Source organism: Vipera ursinii, assembly GCF_947247035.1.
Source record: "Vipera ursinii genome assembly, chromosome: 10".
Classification (NCBI taxonomy): domain Eukaryota; kingdom Metazoa; phylum Chordata; class Lepidosauria; order Squamata; family Viperidae; genus Vipera; species Vipera ursinii.
This window is the reverse complement of record NC_139520.1, coordinates 20269253-20294953: the sequence shown is the minus strand read 5'-3', so window position 1 is coordinate 20294953 and position 25701 is coordinate 20269253. Positions and strand designations below refer to the sequence as shown.

The following is a 25701-nucleotide window of genomic DNA, read 5'->3' as shown; positions in this document are numbered from 1 at the left end:
TGGTAGAGTTAGCTAATTCTGCCCTTTCTCAGCTTTTCAAATTCAGTTAGGGAACTGGAGACTAAAATATATGAACTATGGTTGTGGGGAACTGGGAATGTTAGTGTGACAAAGAGAAGGACTGATATGGTTCCAATATCAAAGGGGATGCCACAAAGAAGAGGGGATCAATCTATTTGCCAAAGCTCCTGAAGGCAGGACAAGAAGCATGTTCTTTAAAACAATTGTAAATTGTAAATGAATGGCTAGGCAGTCAATTCTTTACCATTTACAATTTCCTGCATGCATCCTCACTTGTCAAAAAAAATCATATCCTTGACATTTTCTCTGTCATTCGGGGAGGAAATTGGCTGCCGTTATAACTTTTTAAATTTAGAGTTTAATTGTTTGCCCTAAGGTTGATACATCGTTCCTAGCAGCCCAGGGAATATCAGCAAGGATTGTACGATGGTTGATCTTCCTTCCATACCGATTCTTTGCTCAAGAAAATGACTTTTCACCGCAACCAGTCTTTTGATGGATACTTATTTATTTGTTTAACAATCTTGGTCAACCGCCTCAATCACTTGCAACTCTGGGCAATTTATAATGTATAGACCTCCATTCAATTTAATTTTAAACAGAGGAGACAAACTCAGTAAGAGGATTTCAGTGAAAATAAATCAATAACCCTAAGCTGGTGGCGAATTTTATTGCCACACTTTGGGTGGAGACATAAATTTGGTTTATCCTTTGAAACAGCTGTTATGGTTCAGACATAACAGCTGTTGTTGAGAATCCTTGGAGCCAAAGTCCACCTTGGGGTCGGTGTCCAAACTGGCCATGGTTACTTCAAAAAGTATTCCTAATTTTTCTTGCACCTCAGTGTTTCATTATAAAGTTTGCCCTGAATTTCTTTCTGTAGCATTAATATTTTCCCCATGCTTGATCAAAATGTCACTGCTGATTAAATTCTTTTTCCACTAATCAGAAATTGATATGAATTAGATGTCCTGTCCCTACCCTTATTGTAATGAGAAAGTTCACAGCACAGTAGGAAGACAATCTTACCATCCAGCACACGGCAAGGAGAGTGTTCCTCTTAATTCTGTTACTATCAGTGGAGGGACTGTTTTCATGCTGAATTTGGCAATCGAAGGCATGTCAGGCTGGCATATGGTCGAGATTTTTGTCAGCTTTAATGCACATTCATGCCAATTTTCATGGTAGGACCCTCCCCCCCCCCAAATGCATTTAGAATGGTCTGACCTTGCTTTCATTCTTTCCAAAATTTATTTTTTGGATCTGAGAAGTGCAGAGAGTCCTTGACAATTGAGCCCAACATTTATGCTGCTTAAGTGGAAAGTTTGTTAAGTGTATTTTTCTCCCCCGTTTTATGGCTTTTCTTGCCACATTTGTTAACTGAATCACCGCAGCTGGTAAATTAGGAACTTGGTCATTGAATGAGTCTGGCTTCCCCCATCGCTTGTCAGAAGGTCGCAAAAGTTGGTCACGTGATCACCTGGGACGCTGTGACCATCATAAATATGAGTCAGTTGCCAAGCGTCCGAATTGTGATCAATTTGGCCACGGGGATTCTGCGATGCTAGTAAATGTGAGAAACAGTCATAAATCACTCTTTCCAATGATACTGTAACTTGGAAGAGTCACTAAATGGAATATCTATACACAGCATTTGCAATCAAATGCAACATTCTTTAACCAAATTCTCAAAAGGTGATCCTTCAAGAGGACTCCTGTGCAAACTATTGAGTGCAAATACGGTAATAATAGTAGCAACAAACAACAGTATCATTTCTGTTAAATCACCAAATTCTTGCATTGCTCCACAGGATACATGTTCTCCTCCCCAATATACAGGTTTTCCTTAAAAAGCTTTTCTGCGTATGTTGTAGGCTAACTGTTGTAATTTCTTTTTGAAAGGTAGTGCAAAGCAAAAATGAAAAATAGCTATTTCCCTTTGACATTTTGTCACCACTATTGCTGGTTCATTGTGTACAGAAAGCTGTAGCTTTTTAAGAATATGAATCATATCCAGAAAGACTAGAAGTACGTTGCTCATAAAGGAACATAAACCTATCCCTCATTGCTACATACTCATTTATAGGATTGGATTAAGGAGAAAAAAGAGTTGACCATGGCAAACTGCCAATGGACCATCAATTTATTTAATCTTAGATAGAACCCTACTTTTTAAAAAAATCCAATTCAAGGCATCAAAACAGTTTACAGTTGGGCAGCTGTGTTAAAATTCAGTGAATAAGGCATTGATTTAATTACTGCTGTAGCTGGAATGATAATCAAAAACGTTGCGTGAAACATCTGGAGATGTTCCTTTCTCCTTCTTTGCACAATGATGCCACCCTTGGAGATACCTCTATAGCAGTGTTCCTTAAACTTTTTTCTCTCAGGACCCCTTCCCACTTTTAGAAATTATAGAGGACCCCAAAACAATTGTTTGATGGGATAGTTATCATTATGGATTATTTTTCAGCATAGATTGGCAATTTTGATTTTGTAGACCACCAAGAGGTTCTTGGGGGATTCTAGGACCACACTTTAAGAAACACTGCTCTTTAAGAGATTATTTGCATTACACTCTTGTTTATTCTAGTTTGCGCATTTTCCATTTGGCTGAGGGCTCACTTTCTTGCACATTCCACTGTCTTATTTATGGAATAAAGCTATTTAAAAATAAATATATTTACTTTGAAGTTACTTGATATTTCTTCTCCCCCACCACAGCTACTGTCATGAACATATTTATCTGCCACAAACAGAAATGTTTCCTTTTAATTATCCTTCCATAATTTATGTTTAACCTATGTTCAGTGTATTTCACTCTAAACTGCTATGTAGTTTTGAAGATTTTCTTCCCAACTTTGTTCATCAAATCTTTGGGGTTTTTTTAAGCAGGATTTCTTTTTTTTGCTTAGAGATTTTTTATCTGGAGCAGAACAACGTGCTTTTCTGGTTTATGACTCAACACCTTCATCCTTTTAGTCCTTTGATTTTAATCGACTGAGGAAGTGTCATCAATTCAAGGTTGACTCTTAGCGATTGCGTAGATAGCTTTTCTCCAAAAAGTTACGTCTCCAGTCTAATCCTTCAGGTGTTTCAGTGGGGCACCATCGCCACCGTAACTGAGTCCATCCACCCTGGTCCTGTTTGTCCTCTCCTCCTCCTCTCCATCTCCTATCTTTTCCCAGCTTTTGACCTTTCTCCAGATGCGGTGGCTCAGTGGGTTAGGACACTGAGCTTGTCGATCAGAAGGTCGGCAGTTTGGCAGGTCAAATCCCGAGTGCCATGTAACAGAGTGAGCACCTGTTACTCGTCCCAGCTTCTGCCAACCTAGCAGTTCGAAAGCACGTAAAAAAAAATGCAAGTAGAAAAATTGGGACCACTCCGGTGGGAAGGTAACAGCATTCTGTGCGCCTTTGGCGTCTAGTCATGCCGGCCACATGACCACGGAGACGTCCTGGGACAAGCGCTGGCTCTTCGGCTTTGAAACGGAGATGTGCACCGGCCCCTAGAGTCGGAAACGACTAGCACGCATGTGCGGGGGAACCTTTACCTTTACCTTTACCAGAGAGTTAGATATTTTCATAATATGTCCAAAGAATGACAATTTGAACCTGTTCGTTTTTGCCTCAGGTAACACCTGTGGATTGATTTGTTCTACAATCTGTTTGTTGGTTCTCAGGAGTCTCCTCCAAAACAAGAGTTTCAAAAGCGTCAATATGCTTTCTATTGCCTTTTCAAAGACCATTTTGCTTCTATAGAACATCAAAGGGAAAACCACTGACTTCAAGAATCTAAACTTTGCTGCTTTTGATACGCCTTGCCTCCAAAGTTTACCCATCTGTTTTACCTACCCAGACTTTAGTACCTTGTTCTAAGAATGCACACCTCTGATTTCCTCTCTACTTCACTAATCCTAATAGGGAAAAAGCTGCAACTGTGAATAGAAGCATTACTATTATTAATAGGAAGGACATTTTTTCGGTGGGCTAGACCCACACAAAATTCAGCAGCCAATCACCATAATAGATTAATTCCTATGGGATAAGCCAAGGTTGGGATATCTCTTTGGAAAGACAACCTTACAGTCCCTTAAGTTAGCAAAATAACAATAGCAAGTCAACTTTGAGTACTTTTGCAGTTGAAAACAGAGTCTCTCTAGTGGTTAGATACTGGTGTAATGGCAAGGGGAAAAGCATTTTCCCCCAGAGTCTTCTTAGAAATCCATTTAGAAATATTTTCTTCATAGATTTAATCAAAACGTTTCCAAAATGTTCCTCTGAACCCATTCTTTTACAGTTCTATGCATATATTTGCCAGCATTATCCTTTCCCCCCCTTCAAGACATACATTTATTTTGTTCTTCGCTTTCTTACTTGAGGTTCAGAGCTTCTGGAGCGCCTGCTAATTAAGATTTTAGGCAAATTAATCTTCAAGTAACACTAGGAGGTGGGAAGTTAATTTTTTCCTATTCCAAGTTTCTCTATGAGCCTCAAATTATTTGTGAACTTTCTGAGCGCCTTTGAAGAACTTCATCAGAACAGTTTGAAAGGAGATGGGGAGTTTGGGGGAAAAATAGATAAGATAAGGGCAAAAGGTATCTTCGCTTGATACTCATTGCATGGGGTCAATATTTTGCTTTTTCTTCTTCTGTATTTGAAGTGCTGAAGCTATTGGAAAGTGTCATAATAATTTGTACTGGATTTTTGTGATTTTTCAGCCTCTTCTATGATAATACAATTTTGGAAGGTGCTATTTTCTTTACTGAATTTCCCCTGCATCAGAATCTTGGTGGTTAGCCTAGAGACTTTGATTCTTTTTATTATTATTTGTTATTTCATTACATTTATTATAGGCAGATGTTCTAACAGAATCTGGGTAGCTATAATGAATGATATTATAAATAAAGACAAATGCTCCAATGCTCCTTCTCAAAATGATGAAATCTCAAAAGCTGAAAAATATGCAGAATCTGGGTAATTTTGGTGATTAGAAAGACCTTCTCCATCTCTGGTGTATATTAGAGGAAAAATGTGCATTAAAGTGTCCAATGGAAAAGGACTGGTGAAAACTATGATTTCTAATTAGAATAATCTTTCCTTGAAAAATCCTTATACACACACACACACACACACACACACACACACATATATATATACATATATATATATATACAGATAGATAGATAGATAGATAGATAGATAGATATAGATAGATAGATATAGATATAGATAGATAGATATAGATAGATATAGATATGGATATAGATATAGATAGATAGATAGATATAGATATAGATATATATAGATATATTCTAAGCACTGTTTTTAAGTTTGTTCAGAATACTTAGGACTTAGATTTTCCAACAATTAGTCTTTGATGCTTAATGCAGGACAACAGTCTCTAGTCTTCTGATCCTTCTGAATATTCTTCTGAATATGAAATATGTTGAGGTTCTAGAAAGAGTGCAGAGAAGAGCAACAAAGACGATTAGGGGACTGGAGGCTAAAACATACAAAGAACGGTTGCAGAAATTGTCCAGCCTAATGAAAAGAAGGACTAGGGGTGACATGATAGCAGTGTTCCAATATCTATGGAGCTACTACAAAGAAGAGAGAGTCAAGCTATTCTCCAAAGCACCTCAAGGCAGGACAAGAAGCAAGGGATGGAAATTAATCAAGGAGAGAATCAACCTAGAACTAAGGAGAAATTTCCTGACAGAACAATTTACCAGTGGAATGGCTTGCCTTCAGAAGTTGTAAGCGCTCTAACACTGCAAGATTTTGAGACTGGACAACCATTTGAGCAAGGAGTTGAACTAGAAGACCTCCCTTCTGGCTCTGTAATTCTGTTATTAATGTTCTTCTAAAAGGAAAAAAAAACAATTAATTCCTCTTGGTCCAAAGGCTCTGTATGGACTCCAGGGCTACAAAATACTTTGAACTTCTTTGAACCAGGATCTCCCTTTGATTTCAACAGAAGACAACATTCCAGGCTGAAGGTTCCACCCATTAAACCAGACAGAAAAGTTAATGGCAAAGTACCCAAAGTGCATTTATGAAATTTGCACTCATCGAGATTCTTCCATTGGGACAGCTGGATCACTCTCCCACAAAGTGCTGGTCTCCAGGAATGCAAATGTGTGAATTGTTTCCCTCCCAGCTTCTTTCACCTCCTTTCTATAAATAGAAACACTTCAAGAGTGTGACATTTGTGAATTCAGAGATGAAATGACCCATTCGACACCTTCCCAGCTAATGTGTGGATTCAAACTTAATTATACAGCAGTTTTCACACATCCTCCATCGCCTGATTCAATTCTTGTCGTTTGAAAAAAAAAATCAATATATATTAAATCGAGTTAATGTGCCTCTTTTGTGAGAAAATGCATTCTGAAATATGCATCTAGGTTTTGGTGTGGACCAAAAAAAAAAGAAAAAAGAAAGAAAAAAGAAGAGAAAAAAGCAAATTTGTTCAGAAGTGAGATCAGTGAAATTACAGACAAATCTATACCAAAGTACTAGACCTGGACATGGTCTGATTGTCTATCTTGATATTTTAGTCTGTACCAACTGTATCAACATCTTCATCTGCCAAAAAAGCCAACACAGTCCTGGGCTGCATTAACAGAACAATAGAATCAAGATCACGTGAAGTGTTAATACCAGTTTACAATGCCTTGGTAAGGCCACATTTTGAATACTGCATCCAGTTCTGGTCACCACAATAGAAAAAAGATGTTGAGACTCTGGAAAGAGTGCAGAAAAGAGCAACAAAGATGATTAGGGGACTGAAGGCTAAAACATATGAAGAACGGTTCCAGCAATTGGGTATGTCCAGAGGAAGTAGAGGTGACATGATCCAGTATCTTCCAGTATCTCAGGGGCTGCCACAAAGAAGAGGGAGTCAAGCTATTCTCCAAAGCACCTGAGGGCAGGAGAAGAAGCAACGGATGGAAACTAGTCAAGGAGAGAAGCAACTTAGAACTAAAGAGAAATTTCCTGACAGTTAAAACAATTAACCAGTGGAACAAGTTTGCCTCCAGTAATTGTGGATGCTCCATCACTGGAGGTTTTTAAGAAGAGATTGGAGAACCATTTGTCTGAAATGGTATAGGGTCTCCTGCTTGAGCAGGTGGGTTGGACTAGAAGACCTCTAACAACCTTTCCAACTCTGTTATTCTGTACTTAATAAATGTCCATCTTCCTGTATTCCTTATGCCACTGGTTATGGTGAGGGTAGAATTAAATGTGGGACATGACATGCCATTTTCCTCTTTCAGTTACAGCTAGAAGATGCATGGAAATGTCTATCAGGAGTCTACCTTCTTAACGCTTTGTTAGTATTTGGAAGACTATCTGAGTGCATTTCTTGGAAATGAAATGGCCACGAAGCAATCTTTCTAACATGATTTTCCGCGTCTCTTTGGATGTGTGTGTCTGTGTTACCATTGCGGGGGCCATTCCGCCTCCTTCTGAACTTCTGAAACAAGGGTTTAAAAATGCTAAATCAAACCTGACAGTCAGAAAACTTGCCTGCTTCAGTTTCACAGACATAAATATCTGTCAGGCAGACAGTGAAGAGCCTAAGTATATCCATTTCTGTTTGCTGATTGACAAGAGCCAAACCCTGTGAAATTACCTGATCTTCATGATGGACTTGATGTCTTGTAAACATCTGTTTGAGCTCAGAACTATTTGTTTGGAAGCCAGTTGTGTGGAATATTAGGACTTTCCCCATCATTTCTCCTTCCACAGAGATGGCAGCACTTCCAGTTCAGTTTTTATTCATTTGCCCAATCAGAGGAAATAAAGGGGAATATTTGTAGTTTAGGGTTGAAATGAGGGGTCGTTGGTAGTCTCTTGGTTGTTGTCTTGCAGAGGTTTCATGACCCAAACTAGGTAACAACCAGCACTGATGCGTTGCTTGGTTTGGGCCATGAAATGTCTGCAATCAAGCTCAGAAACCACCAAGGACCACCTCAAGGCAAAGAAAGGCTCTTCGCTCTCCTTAAAAGAATTGCTAGAGAAGGAGGTGGTTGATTCATGTGTGCAGAAACACAACTGAAATGGTGGAATAAATATACTAGAATAACGTAGCAGGAACCTGCCAATCAAATAAATCTTCTTTTGTCTTCTTTATCAAAATGTATTAACTCCAGAGGCTCATCAATCCTTTTAAAGCTGTTCTTCAAAGCTTAGTTTTCATCAACTGGCAGAAGGTATTGGAAAGAGCACCAAATTTTGGTACTGTAAGGGAAGTGCTGCTTTAGATTCCCATCCAATGAACCTCCAATATTAAATTCATTGTATGGAAAGGATTATTATTATTATTATTATTATTATTATTATTATTATTATTATTATTATTATTGTTGTTGTTGTTATTATTGTTATTATTGTTATTATTGTTATTATTATTATTATTATTATTATTATTATTATTATTATTATTATTATTAATCATCGCACAGTCAGCCAGATGTTCAGACTGGATTTGGCATTTTTGTCTACCTATCGAGTCCTTACTGGGATAGGCAGATGTGGATGTTTGATGGTATTATAGATATCATCACATCATCATCATCATATCATCATCATCATCATCATCATTATTATGTTGGAGGGGACCTTGGAGGTCTCAGGCAGTAAAGAAGAAAGCAGCAGTCAATGATAGAAAACTCCTTTCTCAATTTAAACATGTCGTATATAATCTCAAGTGAACTTCAACAAAAGAAAGTTATAGCATCTTATGTCATCTATGATTGTAAGGATTAACCCTTCTTTCGTTGAGGTTCAAACATGAAAAAAAAACATTTACTTTCAATTAAAAAGAAACTGCATTATAATGGAGAACTGGTTGTTAGCCATTTTTGACGTTGAGATTTATGGATTGGTGAACTGAGATCAACATAAGTCATTCAAGGGAAGGGAGCTTGTGAATCTGCCAAATTTATTAAGGTAACTACCTGGGTGGTAAGTCTATTGTTGGGCATATATCTTTATACCTTGATGCCACTCATTCACTGTGTAATTTATTAGGCTTTTGCAAAAAAAGCCAGGATCCAATCTGAACTTGCAATTTGCTTCAGAGTGTCAATTTGATTTGAGTCAAATTTGCAGTACCGCTTGAGTCATCCAACCAATTTGATTCCAAGATTCAATTTGATTTGCATAATGTATGTGCTCACATACCGAAAAGTATATCAAGTTATTCAGCTCTGTGATGTATTACCCACCTCTTGTGCCCTACAGCTATATCATAAGATAAACTTTGATAAACATTAAATAGCTATTAATATATCTATATGTGCCAGACAAGTGTGTGATGGAATCGGTCTATGTAACAAGAAAAGACAAAGAGAAAACTAGCAGTAAGGTGGATGAACTCAATTATAGAAGGAGCAACTTTGGAAGACCTGAAGGATGAGATTGGAGACAGATCATCAACAAAAAGGTCTGTATGTATATGATTGATAAGAGTCAACATGACTTGATGGCACATAATCAAACAAACATTTTGAAGAAAATATCTTTAGCTCAGGATTGAACTATCTAGCTCTGTTGTTTTCTTGAAGATGTTTCATTACCCAACTAGCTAACGTAATCAACCCTACCACTCATGATGTTACCTAATTGGGTCATGAAACATCTGTAAGAAAACATATATACATATACATATACATACACACACACACACACACACACACACACACATATATGGGACTCGGTGGCTCAGTGGGTTAGGACGCTGAGCTTGTCGATCAGAAGGTCGGCAGTTTGGCGGGTCGAATCCCAAGTGCTGTGTAACAGAGTGAGCGCCTGTTACTCCGTCTAGTCATGCCGGCCACATGACCACGGAGACATCCTCGGACAAGCGCTGGCTCTTTGGCTTTGAAACGGAGATGAGCACCGTCCCCTAGAGTTGGAAACAACTAGCACACATGTGCGGGGGAACCTTTAACTTTACCTTTGGTTCCGCGCTCTGCTCACTGGCTGTGTGATGGACCTTGCTCTAGCCAATTGTGATTGTTCTGACTGTCTCGCATCACTTCCCTTGCAAGCACCCGGAAGACAGGAATGGATGGACGGACAGGCCCAATGAACAGACGAAAGCGACCATCCCAAGGCAACAAAAATAACCAGCGAACGCGTGACCCATTTATTTATTTATTTATTAATGGGACTTATATCCCGCCCTATCTCCCAAAGGACTCAGGGCGGCTAACAACAATAACATATAATAAGTACAGAGATTAAGATAAAATTAAAATTAAAGTCATCTGTGCAATAAATTAAAATTAAAAATTAAAATAAATTAAAAATTGTAAACATAATTAAAATGCCTGTCAGTCCAGGTCAGCCAGGTGGAAAAGGAGTGTTTTGAGGCCGCGGCAGAAGGACTGGAGATCTTGGGCCATCCGAAGCTCAGGGGGGAGCTGGTTCCACAGGGCTGGCGCTCCCACAGAGAAGGCCCTTCCCCTGGGGTTCGTCAGCCGACATTGTCTAGCCGATGGTACCCTGAGGAGGCCTTCTCTGTGTGAAAGAAATACAGCAAACAGAGGATAATGCAACTCATACGAAAAAGAAGATACCGATCGTGCAACAACTAGCCGAGAAGACAAGGAATGATCTGAAAACAACCCCAATTGAGCAGATATGGGTGAACCAAGGAAAGAGAGCGCCGCAACACACATACACACCAACACACAAAGAATGTCCAAATATAGCAAGAGCATCTAAATCAGATAGCAGAAAGCAAGGGTGGCATATAAATAAGCAAAAAACATTGGGGTGGCTAGTCCAGGGATCAGATAAAGATCAGTGGATAAGCACTGAACGAAAGTCATACGTGCAAGTGAATCGGGGCGGGGAGCTGTTTGCAGAAATCACGGAAGGGAGTCCAGAGGGAAACCCAGGCGTAGCACAGAATGGCCAATCACAGGCAAGGAGGGTGGAGAAGGAGGACACAGAGAACAAGGAAATACAAATACCAACAGCTATGACATTGGATGAGGAACAGCAAAAGAAAACAAGATCAGTTAAGGTAGTCAGACCAAAACAAATAGAGAGGAGAAAGTTAAAAAAAGGGACAGTAAGACCGGATTGCAAGGGAAGTGATGCAAGACAGTCAGGACAATCACAATTGGCTAGAGCAAGGTCCATCACGCAGCCAATGAGCAGAGCGCAGAACCAAACAGGCTTACCAACGGTTTTTCAAACCTTCAATGCTTTCTCTGATGACGCTGGCAGAGGACCAGCGAAAGCTTAGATTAGGTAGATATACTTTAAACAGTTACTTTTTATTGTTTATTATGATCTTTTAGCAATAAACTATTGTTTTTTACCCATCCCGGTGTGAAGGAGATTTTATATTTTAAGTAAATATGCCTGGGATTCATATTTTTAAAATTATTAAGTGTATATGCACACACACACACACACACATACATATATATACACCTACATACATACATATATATACTGTATAGTATATAATGGCATTCTGGCACATCTCACCAAATTGTTCTCTTAGGTTATGAACTTTTTGGACCATCCGTTATAGGGTTTGACTGGAACCCCAACCCAGAACTGAAAATAGTAATCTTTCTTTGAATGTATAGAGGTTGTAAAAGGATTAAGGAAAATAGACTTACGAATCTCAAAAAAATAAAAAATAAATCCTGAGCAATAGGCAACATTCACTCAACTGATCCCTGGGCGATTGAATGTGAAGACTTTGCATGGATGCTGATTGAAACGAGGACCCAAAAGGTCATGTAGCATGAATGGCTGTGAAGAGCAAGAGGTTATGAGTGACACATTCATTTTTGTTTGGGGTTTAGCCTTCTCCTCTCAACGAAATAGGAGAAAATAAATTGGCCATCAAATTCTTTGGCGAATAGCTGAACTATGGCGAAGGACAAGCGAGTCTCGGGCAAGCCTCCCAAGCAGAGCAGTAAATGGTGTGTTTTCCTATTAAGACTCCTCATCTTTTCAAATGATGTGCATCCAACCAATTTAATCATGACTGCCACCTCTTGTCAAAATCAGAGTTATGTATTTTTTCTTTAAAAAAAAAAGTCAAGAAGAAAGCCAATGGTTGCGAGTGAGAGATCATTCCCCCCGTCGCTTTTTAAAGAGGTTCTTCGTCTTGAATTTATAGGTAGCTGGGAAAAAGAGAACGATGCCTCCGCCATTTTTCTTTGCATGTTCTGGGTACCCCAAGCTGTGCACAGCATGCTCTCAATTAATTTAAACTAACTTTCCATCTGCTCTGACAAATGTAAGGTGTTGACTGAAAGGCAGCATGATGGAGTGACATGAAATAGGCTAATAACAAACACTAATGTAAAAGGCACTCTTCTGTGGAAAATGAAATAACCACATTCCCAGGTACTTCTCTGTGCTTGCCCAGTTCCCCCCCGACACACACACACACACACACACACATACACACACACACACACTTGTGCTCCATATTAAGGGTTTATTTCGGTGAAGAATGATTATTGTTCTCACATATTTTCCCAATAAAGGCTGGAGTCTTGACGGCAGAGACGAAGATGCAAATTTTACATAGCCTTATAATGTCAAGAAGCGGAGGCATCAGATCAATTCCATTTTAATTGCCACCTTAATCAAACTTTATGTTATGGAATTGTTCCATGAGATGTCTGCTATTAAAATGTAACCAAGGGAGCCCTGGATGTGATTAGGAAGTTGAAAGCTTAGGCTGTCATTAATGGCTAGATCACCGTATTGCTTGTTGGTGGGAAATGTTTTTCATTGAGTTGACAAATGTCGCAAGTGATATTTTAATTAAAACAACAGAGGCTCTTTGGAACTGTGCTGGCATTTAAGGTGCTTTCTATTGCCAAAATTAAAGTTGCAGTATCTCTTCCTCATTCTCTAATGTCTTCTTCCTCTTCCTTTGCACACATATACATATACATATACATATACATATACATATACATACACATACACATACACATACACATACACATACATATACATATACATATACATATACATATACATACTGTGTTTCCCCCAAAATAAGACTGGATCGTATATTAATTTTTGTTCCAAAAGACGCATTAGGGTTTATTTTCCAGTTAGGGCTTATATTTGGGGAAATACGGTACTAAATGCATCCATCTGGCTGATGATCTTAACTGGGGCTTAATTTTGGGGTGGGGCTTATATTACAAGTATCCTGGAAAAAAAATCACGCTAGGATTTATTTTGTGGTTGGATCTTATTTTCAGGGAAATACAGTATACATATACATACACGTATAGAGAGCAAGTATGCTGTAGCAGTTAAGGCAGAGTCCTCCCTTAGGCAGAAATCCAGCTGGGTGACCTTGGGCCAGTCACTTTCTCTCAACCCTAGGAAGAAGGCAATAGCAAACCACTTCTGACAAAACTTTGCCAAGAAAACTGCAGGGACTTGTTTAGTCAGTCTCTGAGAATCAAACATGATTGAAATCTCTCCTCTCTCTCTCTAATAAAAGATAAAAGTGCAGAGAACAGCAGAGATAAAAAAAGAAAAAGATATATAAAGAAGCGACTTTCTATCTTTTTTTTTACAGCAGTTACAAACAAACTTAATATTCCTCTTCTCTCTTTAAACTTGTATTGTATGATTCCCTTCTTCACGTTTTCAACCCTATCGAATCAGCAAACCTATAAATCATTAATTCATTTTTTCTCCTGCTTTCATCAAAAAGTCCAAAAGGGATTTCTGGTCTTTTGTGAAAGTTGTTGTTGTTAGCTGCGAAGTCATGTCCGACCCATCGTGATGCCATGGACAACGTTCCTCCAGGCCTTCCTGTCCTCTGCCATCTTCTGGAGTCCATTTAAGCTCACGCCTACTGCTTCAGTGACTCCATCCAGCCACCTCCTTCTCTGCCGTCCCCTTCTTCTCTTGCCCCCCATCTTTCCCAGCATGAGGCTCTTCTCCAGTGAGTCCTTCCTTCTCATTAGGTGGCCAAAGGATTTGAGTTTCAACTTCAGGATCTGGCCTTCTAAAGAGCAGTACTTTTGTGAAAGTACTTACTGTTCCCCCCCCCCAGTTCTAAGATATCAATTTGGCCATTTCTTTTAAGTTCACCATTTCCCCAACCCTTTCGTCCTTGGGGATGGGACTTCTGAGCTACTTCTGAATTCTGCCTCTGTTCCATAATCCAACTTCCATTTTCCTTCCCACAAGAAGGTCAGGACTTAAGTGGCCTAAGTGATGGGCAAGGCTACTTTGCTCCAAACGAAGCCCTAGAGGTGACCTCTGTTGTCACGTTCTCTGCAAATCTCAAAGTTTCTCCCATTTTCAATATAAATTATTTTTGGAGGGGGAAAAAACAACCCTGGTAATTCAGACAAATATGGCATGTCGATAGATGTGGTACTGAACAAATATGATTTACTTCTCCTCCAGGAGACATGTTTTCCAGTCAGGTGGTGCAAGATCAATTTTTCTTGCATTATCCTTTGTCTGCAGGAAGTTTTGATTCTCCTCTATTACAGCTCTTCTCATTTCTCTCTGGGTTCGGTTTCTTACGCCCAATTCTCTTGTGCATATTTCATCCCTCTTTTCTGATTGCTACTTTGGGCAAAGCAGCAAAGGCGACATTTAAATACAGCTTCTTTGCTTATTTATGAGCGATGCTTATTGTGGCTTCTGCCATGTTTATGAGGCACCTGAGATTTGAAGCTGACTGACAGCAAGAAATTATATCTCATGTTCCAAAAATCAGGATTTTTTGGGGGGGGAAAAACCCCTCTGCAGAACATCCATCACCAAATGCAAAGCTTTCACTCCTTGCTGCATTTGGCTTTTAAAAAATTCATTGCCCTTTTATGGCCTAAAGAGGGTGGGGGGGGAGGGAATCTCGAGAGATGTCAGCATAGTTTGGCAATGCTTCTTCCTGTAATCCACCATACAAACTCCCTAATAGCAAAAATTTCCTACTGCAATAAGACCTGTGGCAGCAGCCACAAAAACCTCCTGAGATTCTAAATAATAAAACAGGACTTTGCTGTAATGCGAACTGATCAGGAGGTGGAGAGTCTTCCTTTGCCCTAATTAGTGGGAGTCTACAAGAGGGAAGGAAGGAAAAGGTTGATTTTTTTTCCTCTCCATCTTTTGACAGAGAGAGAAAACCTCCCCGCACTGCAACAGCAGGAATCATGTTTGTGTTTGATGTCAGCCAAAAACTTCTGTAGTAAGCCAGGAGCTCAACCCTTGAGGTACGGGGGCGGGGGGGGGGAGATGAGGAAAAAATATATAAAAAAATAGAAATTCAAGTTGCATGATGTTCTCTATTGCTGGGAGGCCAGTGAATTTTTTTCTGGCAAGCGCTAAAGAGGCCTATCTTGAAATCAGACTGCGGATCTGTAACTCGTTGACGAGTCATGTTTTGGTTGCTTGAATGTTGACCCAAGTCTGTAGCCGAAATCGGTTTCAAGACGGCGGGATCTATGGGCTTGGGGATGGTTGTGTATCGACACAGTGTCTTATCAACTGTAAAAAAGGCCAACAGCATGTCAGAGATAATAAACATGGCATTGAAAATAGAGACGCCAATGTCACGTCGCTCTTACATAAATCAATGGTGCAATCACACATCTGGAATATTGTGCCACATTCCGGTTGCCGGTTGCTGGGGAAAAAAAAAGGATTTTAGTGGAGCCACAGAAGATTTAGAGGAAAGCCAAGGAGAAGAGGAGGAAGAGGAGGAAGAGGAGGAGGAGAAGGTTTAATTTGAGCATGAAGAGGAAGAGAAAGAGAAGGAGAAAAGGGAGAAGGGAAATGTTTAATCCAGGAGGAGGAAGAGGAGGAGGAAGAAGAAATCGCTAAAGGGTGAGCAGAGCAGGATTTTTAAATTTTTATTCTCTTGGAAAAAAAGTTCATCTTCACTGCATGCCACCCAATGGAAGATCTGGTTGCTGGTTGCTGAAGAAAAAAAAAAGGATTTTTAGTGGAGCTTCAGAAGACTTAGAGGACAGTGCAGAAAAGGCTGGCTGCAATTTCCCGAAGGGAAAATGTTCAGACATTTGAGACTTTTTAGTGTGAAGAGGAGGTAAAGGGGAGGGGACACGACTGAAGGGTTCAAAACTATACATGGCGTGAATAAAGTGGACCAGGGAAGCTGCAGGAACTCCTTGAGTTACAACAGTTCATTTTACAATGGCACTGAAAAAAGTGACTTATGACCGTTTTTCACACTTACAACTCTTGCAGCACCCCCGTGATCACCCGATCAAAATTCAGAAGCTCGGCAACTGGTTCATGATGGCTGCACAGCGTCCCTGGGTCACGTGATCCCCTTTTGAAGCCTTCTGATGAGCAAAGCCAATGGGGAAACCAGATTTACTTCACCGCCATGTTTCTAATTTAAGAATCGCAGTGATTCGCTTAACAACTGTGGCGAGAAAAGTCGCAAAACGGGGCAAAACCCAATTAACAAATTTCTCACTTAGCAACTTTCGTTTTGGGCCCAATTGTGGCCATGAGGACTACGTGTATCGTCCCCTCCCAGACATCATCCCAAGAAATTAATTCCTAAAAGAGTCCTTCCAATTCAAGCTTGTAAGCCGCCCTGAGTCTTCGGAGAAGGGCGGGATATAAATGGAATTAAAATAAATAAAAATAAATAAGTTTTTGATTATTTCCTGTACTTTCTAGTACTTTGCATCATAGTCAATGTCATTGGTTCTTTTTAGCTATACCACTTTGGTGGGCTTAAGACACAAATGAATCCACAATAATACAGGTTCCTAGACAAGACACGCAAGCCCCTCCATACTTACATATTGTTACTCACTACTCACTCTTCTCCACACTTCCCCGCTGCTACTTCTATTACTACTATCCAGCTATAACTTCTTGTGAGTACTGCTAGTGAAAAACATGCCTTTGGGCTGCTTGCTTTCCATACACAAACACACACTTCCTACCCTCTTTTCTCTCCCTGCTCACAAACCCAACTGTTTCACAGCACAACTTTTATAGTAACTTCACCATGCCGATGCCGACAAGAGGACTTTAAGAGAAGAAAGCATTGTGTATGCTGGCAATCTTCTGGGCAGCTTGCTTTCTCACAACCCCACAACTAAAAAAAAAAGGAGTCCATAAATACATTAAACAATTGCACACGCCTTCAGGCTAAACCATTTTGGATTGGAAGAAAGCCAGCTGTGATACAAATACAACACGAGAGATAGGAGACTCACGGCTGCTGTTTGAGAGATGGGCAGCTGTACAAATTTGATTAATAAAATCAATCGATCAATTGAAACAGTTTCTTTTCATTCATTTGGATTACCTTTTCACATTTTTTCTGCTAGTTGATGCATTGGCTCATAATTCACAGACGTCAATTGTTTATTCCAGCTTGTTATTGAAACTTTGGCTTTGTTTGCTTCTGCACTTGTATCTTGTGATTATGTTATATACATACAAAATCGATCATGAAGGCTAACGTTGAGTTTGAGTGTTTGCGATCACCAAAAGGGCAAAAGGCGCTTCTGCAGATTCCCAGTTCAGATTTTGGAAATGGTTCTTCCAAAAATGGACTTTAATGTTCAGGAATTTGGACTCTTGCCCCAGCCTTTTTTGTTAGAGTTAGGAGTGTGCAAAACATTTCAGAAAACATGTCTTGTTCTGACTCCGAGGTTAAAACAGGCTCTGACTTTGGAATTAGTTTACTGGAAGAGTCCCAAATATTCTGTTCCAACCTCCCACTTTGAAACAGACCGTTTTTGACCTCTTATGAATGTACTGCATATAAATATTGGGGAAGGGACTAATAATACTGAGATACGTATTGCATATATCTTGTACAAAAGAATGGGAGCTCTTTAGACTATTTTTTGATATTCTTCCAAGTGGGCGAGTTAAACTGAAAAGTGAGAATTTCATAAGTCTTAAAGGTTTGTAAAAATGAATGGAGTTAAATTGGTATATAACACTATCTTGTAGTTGGATTCATACCTCCAAGAAGCCAACAAAGAAGGCTGCCTTGTCTTAAGCCAGGCCAAAGATTTAGGTATTTGTATATTGTCCACATCAACTACTAGGGGTTCTTCTGGAGCCGAAATCAGGTTTTCTGAGTCTAGCTTTGGGAAAGCTGGTGGGTGACCTTAGAAATCTTCTGTGAGCAAAGCCTGTGCTCCAGTATTAAGATGCTGAATTTGTAGCAATGTCATCTTCATAGAAGACCACCATGCTTAATCTACCGCGTTGGATGAAAACATACCTTCTTCTTCCTTTACCCTGATTCATGAGCATCTAGTACATGCCAAGAAACTTCAGCCTTTTCATGAGTGTCCAGGGAAAATGCCAGAGCCTAGAATATTCTTGGACATGGTATCAGACATGCATTCCAGATTCCTAAGAAGTTACATGATAACCTTGTCTTTGAGTTCAGGTAGCAAATCTATGGATCTGAGCAGATTTAGTCTTCCACAGAAATTAGGAGCAGCAATAAAGGAGTATAAATTGTTATAAATTAACAGCTAAAAGCTACAGCTAACCAGGCACCATGCTTGTTGGAAGTGGTGGATTCTCCATCTCTACACACTTTTACGAGGAATAGGTATCTCCAAAGGAGAGTTTAAGGTTGGAGTAGATCAGGACTTCAACTCTCAGAATTCCCCAGACAGCCATACTGAGAGTTGAGGTCCACAAGTCTTTAAAGTTGCCAAGATTGGACACCTCCAGATTAGATGATCCGTGTGACCTCTTCCAACTCTGCAATTCAATGCTTAAAAGTAAAGGTAAAGGTTCCCCCGCACATGCGTGCTAGTCGTTTCCGACTCTAGGGGCCGGTGCTCATCTCCGTTTCAAAGCCGAAGAGCCAACGCTTGTCCGAGGACGTCTCCGTGGTCACGTGGCCGGCATGACTAGACGCCAAAGGCGCACGGAACGCTGTTACCTTCCCACCGGAGTGGTCCCAATTTTTCTACTTGCATTTTTACATGCTTTCAAATTGATAGGTTGGCAGAAGCTGGGACAAGTAACAGGTGCTCACTCTGTTATGCGGCACTCGGGATTCGACCCGTCAAACTGCCGACCATGTGATTGACAAGCTCAGCATCCTAACCCACTAAGCCACCACGTCCCTAACTCAATGCTTAGGACTTGGTAATTCTATTCTTGTTAAACCTCTGGGTCGTGAGCATATGGTTTCCCTTCTCAAGCTATTTCTGACAGAACATCTAAGGAAGAATTGGGGAGATACATTTTAAATGAAATAATCTAAAAAAAAAGAAAATAAAAGGATGACCTACATAGAACAAGTCATTCACTCTCCCCCATCACTCTCATTCAACATTGTTATAATTCTTTTTTTATTTTTTAAAAAATGTCCAGTCCTTCTAATTGTCCCTGATTAATTTGAATGTTCAAAGGAGAATTTAATACATCTTTTAACTAAATATGGTTTTGAGAGTCCCGAGAATCTTGTTGGATATAATGGGAAAGTTCAGATGACATTTTTGGGGGTTGACTTTGTTAAAGGTTGAACAAGATGAAAGGCGCAGAAATAAAGCATACATCACCCAAAACCCGATTTTTTTCTTCTGCTGATGACAGTTGCAGCGAATGATAAATTTTCTCCAGCATCATTTTTTCTGATTAACTTAATAGTAATTATATTGAGTTTGTGTCTTTTTTTTAAAAAAAAACACCTCCTTTCCTTTAGAGATAAAATGATTTATTAGCTTTTCCTATTATCTGCTTAAAAGTGAAAATGATTAATTTTTGTGCTTTTCTCTAAATGCAGGCATTTTGCAAACATATCTTGATTGCTGGTGAATGCAATAGAAGAACATTCAAAGAGCTAATTTAAAGGGGAGAAGGTGCTATTAAAAAAAGTCAGATTTAACCAATGTTGCGGTATAAATAAAAACAATGGTGATGCTTTTGCTTCATTTTTCTGCCATTGCAAGAATCTGTGAATGTTTTGTTATCTGGTGGGGAAAAAATGAGTTTGAATATGTGTTTTTTCTGCTATAGCAAGCTCTGATTCCTTCTCTTAAGGTCTTCTTCAACTCTGACTTTGACAATGGTGGATGATATATAAGTGAACTTCCCCAAGACCTGAAGGTCCATGACTAAATATATGAGGTTGAAGAATCAATAATTTATTCCACTCCAGCCTGGATTTAAACTATGTAGATGATTTGAGATCGCTTCTTGGCCTTTTGACTAAGATCAAGAGTAGTAGCGTATAGATTTGAGATGACTCACATTGAGTAATATAAGTCTCCTTCACTGGATTGGATTATAGCAAAGAGACCAAGGCAAACCATCTGCTAGTTTCTCTATAAAAAGATTCAAAAAAGATGATCCCTAATGTTTTTCCAAGTCTCCCAGATGTCCAGCAGTTGGGGTATTCTGTAGAGATGTGGGCCAGGTGCAATATGTTCTTCTGAGGTTGTGATTTCTCCTTAGTGTATGGATGGAGAAATTAATAGGCTTGTTTGACAGACTGCACAAGTCACTTTGTGCAGACGCAACTCATGGCGCAGAATACTGCCTGTATGTTGTAGCAGATATGCAGTTCCTTATGGACATAGTTTGGTGACTTCTTGAGTTGAGGTGCTAAGATGATGAAATAAACTATACTGCCATTGAAGATGGTGCTTCTCATGAGGTTAGCACAAGGAAACAAAAACCAGCCAGATGTTTGCAGAACTGTAGGCCTGAGCAGCTAAGAGACCAATGAGTTGCATTCCATCAATTTCTGAGAGGCTAACAATAATTCCCCACCAGCTGTTGCATTTAAGAAATACTGTTTAACTAGGACGTTAAAATTAGGCGTCTTACACCCCAAAGCATTTGCTATCTAGTGTAACAGTATGAAAAAGATAAAAATAGGGGTGAATTTATTTAATTATTTGTTGATCAGGAAAAGCCCTGTGGAAAGAGAGGCATGACAAAGAAATAAAATCTTAGATATACAACATAACGTATATGTTCTGTCCAAACCCAACCCAAATTTAGAGCTATAACATTGTATTACAAAGGAAATTTCTGCAATTCAGACTTTAAATAAGCAACTTTATTAAAAGAGTCTAAGACACTTACCTTACCCCTAGTTACTGTCATGTTCTATTAAAAGCCACAGTCTGTCACTTATTACTCTTTGCTAATTTTTCCTTTTGCCGTTAAAAAAAATTGTTGTGAGCTGAGTGGATCATTTACAATTTATTAACAAGATGATCATTTTGATGATACAGTTAGAGAAGTTTTCCATTACCTTACATGCTCACCAAATAATATATATATATATATATAATTATATATATATTTAAAAAAGGCTTCCATTTCATACATAAGGAACACCCTTTGTTCCTATTTTGTTTTTGTTTTTTGTTTTTTTTCTGCAAACAAGTGTGACTATTTCATACATACTGAAAACAAAACAAAAAGCTCTGGTTAGTTTTTAAATAAATCCCAGTGTGCGCTTGTGTGCATCTTTGTGTGTATCTGTGAATATGTATGTATATATAATATACTCAAAACAAAATTATATGTATATTTTTATATAACTTTTTCAGTTTAGATGTGCTTGAGTAACGAGAGCTAGCTTCTCTAGGCATCGAGAGAGAACTGGTTGGTGATTATAAGTAGATTTTTAAAAAATAGGAAGAGAAAATGGAAAGACAACTCAGTGAAAATTCCCTCCCAATTTGTGGTGGGCACATATCTGAGTTGCTGGGATCAGATAATCATGAGTTCTTGAGCTTTTCCTACCAAAACTAATTATTTTATGCAAGAAAAAAAAGCTAGTTTTTTTTCACTCGTGGCTTTGAGTCTATCTCAACACAACACAAGGAAGGGAAAACCATGCGGTTAGAATGTGACTAACTGTTGACCACATTGGCTGGACTTTAGGAGACTCTGCAAGATGTCAAGACGGGAGTTGTGATGGTACTCCCAAGTCTCCACCCATTGTTTAATTGTGTGAGGCACATCAAAACACGGGCAGAGTTTTGATGACACTGTTGTGGCCCTTTTAGATTACTCCTACAGACACCAATGACGGACTTGAAACTGTTGGAGGCCAGCAACAGTTGGCGGCCAGCAGTTTCCCATCTTCTTTTTAGAAAAACAACAATAACAGAGAGTGATGTTTCCCCATTCTATAGAAAATGGCAATGTTTTACCTCGACCTGCAGGAGCTATGATATCACAAAATTCTCCTGTATACAAGGGAGTCAGAGATCACTAGGTAGCCTTTCAATGAGAAGGCAAAAGTTGAACTTTTTCCCTCCCCAACGGAGGGATTTGGCTCTGTCAACGTAGGAACAGTTGCTTACACCAACCCTTCTCTCCCGGCACCCAGCCTGATCTAAGGTGACTCAAAAATTCTATTGTTTTGTGGTTTCAGGGTAAGGCCCGTCCTTTAAATATCTTAAGGCATAGACTTTCAAAGTAATTTAGCAGTTACTGTTGTTAACCCAGTTGAACTTCACTTCTAAAATGCGATGGTGAAATGTCAGGAAAGGATGGTGTGGTATTTATTATTTGTGCCCATGTTTTTCCAAGGAAGCTTGGCTTCTCAGTAAGTGTCAACTCTTAAATAGCTTAAGGTCCCCCTCAGGTCCGTTTCCAACCATCCTCATATGAGAAAAAAGCTGGCAGATTGCCCCAGCAATGAACACAAAACAGTTCTAGCCAGTGAAACCATCAGTATAAGAGAATAAAACCCTTTGTACCAAATGTCTGCCCCTCTGAGTAGGAGGAGGAGGAGGTGGGAGAAAGAGAGAGAAGAGGAAGAGGAGAAGGAAGAAAAGGAGGAGAAGCAGGAGGAAGAGAAGGAGAAGAAAGTTTAATCTGAGGGTGAGGAGGAAGAGAAAGAGAAGGAGAAAAGAACATTTAATTGGAGGAGGAGGACGAGAAGGGAGAAGGGAAAAAATTAATCTAGAGAGGAGGAGGAAGACAAGGAGAAAGCAAAAAAGGTTTAATCTAGGGAGGAGAAAGAGAAAGAAGAAAAAGAAATCTCTAAAGGGTGAGCAGAGCAGGATTTTTATAACTTTTATTCTCTTGTGAAAAAGTTCATCTTCACAGCATGCCACCCAATGGAAGATCTTCCAACGTACTGGCTGCGCATATCAAGCTGGGCTAGATGTTTGACTCCAATCCTTGGGGAATGAAATGGAAAGTCAAAGGAAATGATGGTATCCTATACTATAAAACATAGGGAGATCTTCTCTCTCTCTCTCTCTCTCTCTCTCTCTCTCTCTCTCTCTCTCTCTCTCTCTCTCTTTCTCTCTCATTTTTTTAAGGGATGCTGTTGAATCAGTTGCTTCACACAATCCTCTTGCCAGATGCCCTCTCCTTTGGCTTACTCCAGTGTTTCTCAACCATGGTAACTTTAAGAGCTGTGTTGGTTGGGGAATTCTGGGAGCTGAAGTCCACAACTCTTAAAGTTCCCCGGGTGGAGAAACCCTGGGTTACTCTATTTCATACGTAGCATCGATGCTGAGCGGAGCTACTAGTGGTCACCAATCACCTGGCTTCCATGTTCCTCTGCCCCATTGACCCCCAAGCCTAAAGTGAAAGCCATACAAAAGCTAATCCTATCGGTATATCTCTTCTCTCTCTATAAATATATATATATACATATACATACACTCATACATATACAAATACTAACCCACAGACAATTGTTTTAAAACAGTTCAATAGCAACAAGTTGACAGAGAGGTGGGGGAGACAGAGTCATCGCATAATTGGGCTCCCAGAAGACCAACTTTTGATTCTGTCTATTTTGTGTGGTTTCGTTTTTTGCTTTGTTTTTTTGCTCTCTTTTTCAACAAGAGGTTATCGTGTCCAATGCTCTTGAGGAAGGAATCCGGAGCGAAAGCTGCCGCACGTTTGTCATATACAATCCAGTCGCTGGGAGGATGCCGAGCTGAAGTTGTGAAGCAACCAAGGCTTTGGAGAAGAAGGAATCGAAAAAGTCAGAGGTGAACTTCCGTTGGGGATAGTATGCTCTTTGCTTGTCACCGTGGCGACACGATAGACCAGCTTTAAATGTCAGGAGTTCTTACAGACCTGTGTGATGAGCAATAACATCATTTATTAGGAAGCATATGGCAAGTTTAAAGACCTTATTTATTTTATTCCTCCTCTAATCTTTAGGCACATTTATTTGGTTGCTCACTTATGACTATAAGCAATTTACATTCAATTACCCATGCGCCAGAGCAATTCATCATAAAGATTTAAGGCTAGAGAAGAAAACACCCATAATTACATTGGCCATTTAAATAAAAAAAAAGAAAGAAAAAGGCCAGGAAACAAAGAAAAACGTAACAGCAAAGGATTTAAATTCTATTCTTGGATTCTCTTTGCTTTACATAAACTGTGTGTTTCATTTCCAGACTTGTTTGGGTCATACGGAATTTAGTGCTTAGATAGAGAACCAGTTTGATGTATTGGTTAAGGTACCAGATTAGAAACTGGGAGATTGTGAGTTCTAGTGCCCTTTTAGGCACAAGGCCAGCTGGTTGACCTTGTGCCGGTCACTCTCACTCATCCCTAAGAAGAAGGCTATGGAAAACCACTTCTCTAAAACTTTGCCAAGGAAATTGCAGAGATGTGTCCAGACAGTTCCTGAGAATCAGACAGAACTGATCAGAAAGTAGAAAAAGTACTTGTTTGATAACCCTGATGGGCTATGAGTCAAATCAAATAGATGTTCTCGTTGACTGAGGAATGAGATAGATTGCAAATGCAAGTTTAACAACCTTTTTTTTTACTCCAAAAATTGGCACCATTCAACATGCTTTTCCCCCCCACAAAGGACCAATAGTGAGGTTTGAGGGGGAAGACTCAAAATAAACAATTATGGGGAGAAGAGAGGGCTGACAGACAATTCTGCATTTCCTGATACTTTCTTGCTATCCTACCATCAAGAAATACCCATAGGCTGATATTTCTGCACCCTTCATTGAAGTTTTGCAACATGTTTCCATCATGCTGTGATGGAAAGCGCCTGAAGGCAGGACAAGAAGCAACGGATGGAAACTAGTCAAGGAGAGAAGCAACCTAGAACTAAGGAGAAATTTCTTGACAGTGAGAACAATTAACCAGTGGAACAACCTGCCTCTAGAAGTGGTGAATGCTGGAAGTTTTTAAGAAGAGACTGGACAGCCATTTGTCTGAAATGGTATAGGGTTTTCTGCCTGAGCGGGGGTTGGACTAGAAGACCTCCAAGGTCCCTTTCAACATTATTATTATTATTATTATTATTATTATTATTATTATTATTATTATTATTATTATTATTATTATTATTATATAGCCAAGCGTCTCTAAAAAAACTAATGCTAACAGAGCTAGGAAAGCCAGCTTTCCACCAAATTGAAAACTAACCAAGATAGCTTCACTTGGAAAGACAAAGAGATAAACTGGGTTAAATTTAAAAAAAATAATAAAGGAAAAATTGAGAGGAGAGACTTGTGATTTTTCTTTGCCTTTCTTGCCAGCAAAGAAACAGCCAAAATTTGTCACGTACTTTATTGCCTGTGAATTATTGTCTGGTTTTAGCCAAAAACTATTTTAAAAGATTTCAGAAAATGGCTGTGCAGTCATAAGTCTGTCATAATAAGCTATTGAGAAAAGAAATACAGTCTATCACAAACTGTAATTTAGTTCT

The 25701-nt window shown here is 39.3% G+C and overlaps 2 protein-coding genes across 2 annotated transcripts in view; one reads left to right on the top strand and one right to left on the bottom strand.

Moving 5' to 3' along the window:
- The window catches only part of COTL1 (coactosin like F-actin binding protein 1), a 326745-nt gene that overhangs the window by 240980 nt on the left and 60064 nt on the right, over window positions 1-25701 (top strand). The gene's annotated exons all lie outside the window — the stretch shown is intronic.
- The window catches only part of CDH13 (cadherin 13), a 388341-nt gene continuing 383588 nt past the window's right edge, over window positions 20949-25701 (bottom strand). The window contains exon 14 of the mRNA XM_083370604.1: window positions 20949-24095. Coding sequence (XP_083226730.1) covers window positions 24088-24095 — 8 coding nt within the window. The 3' untranslated portion in view covers window positions 20949-24087. The remainder of the gene's footprint in view (window positions 24096-25701) is intronic.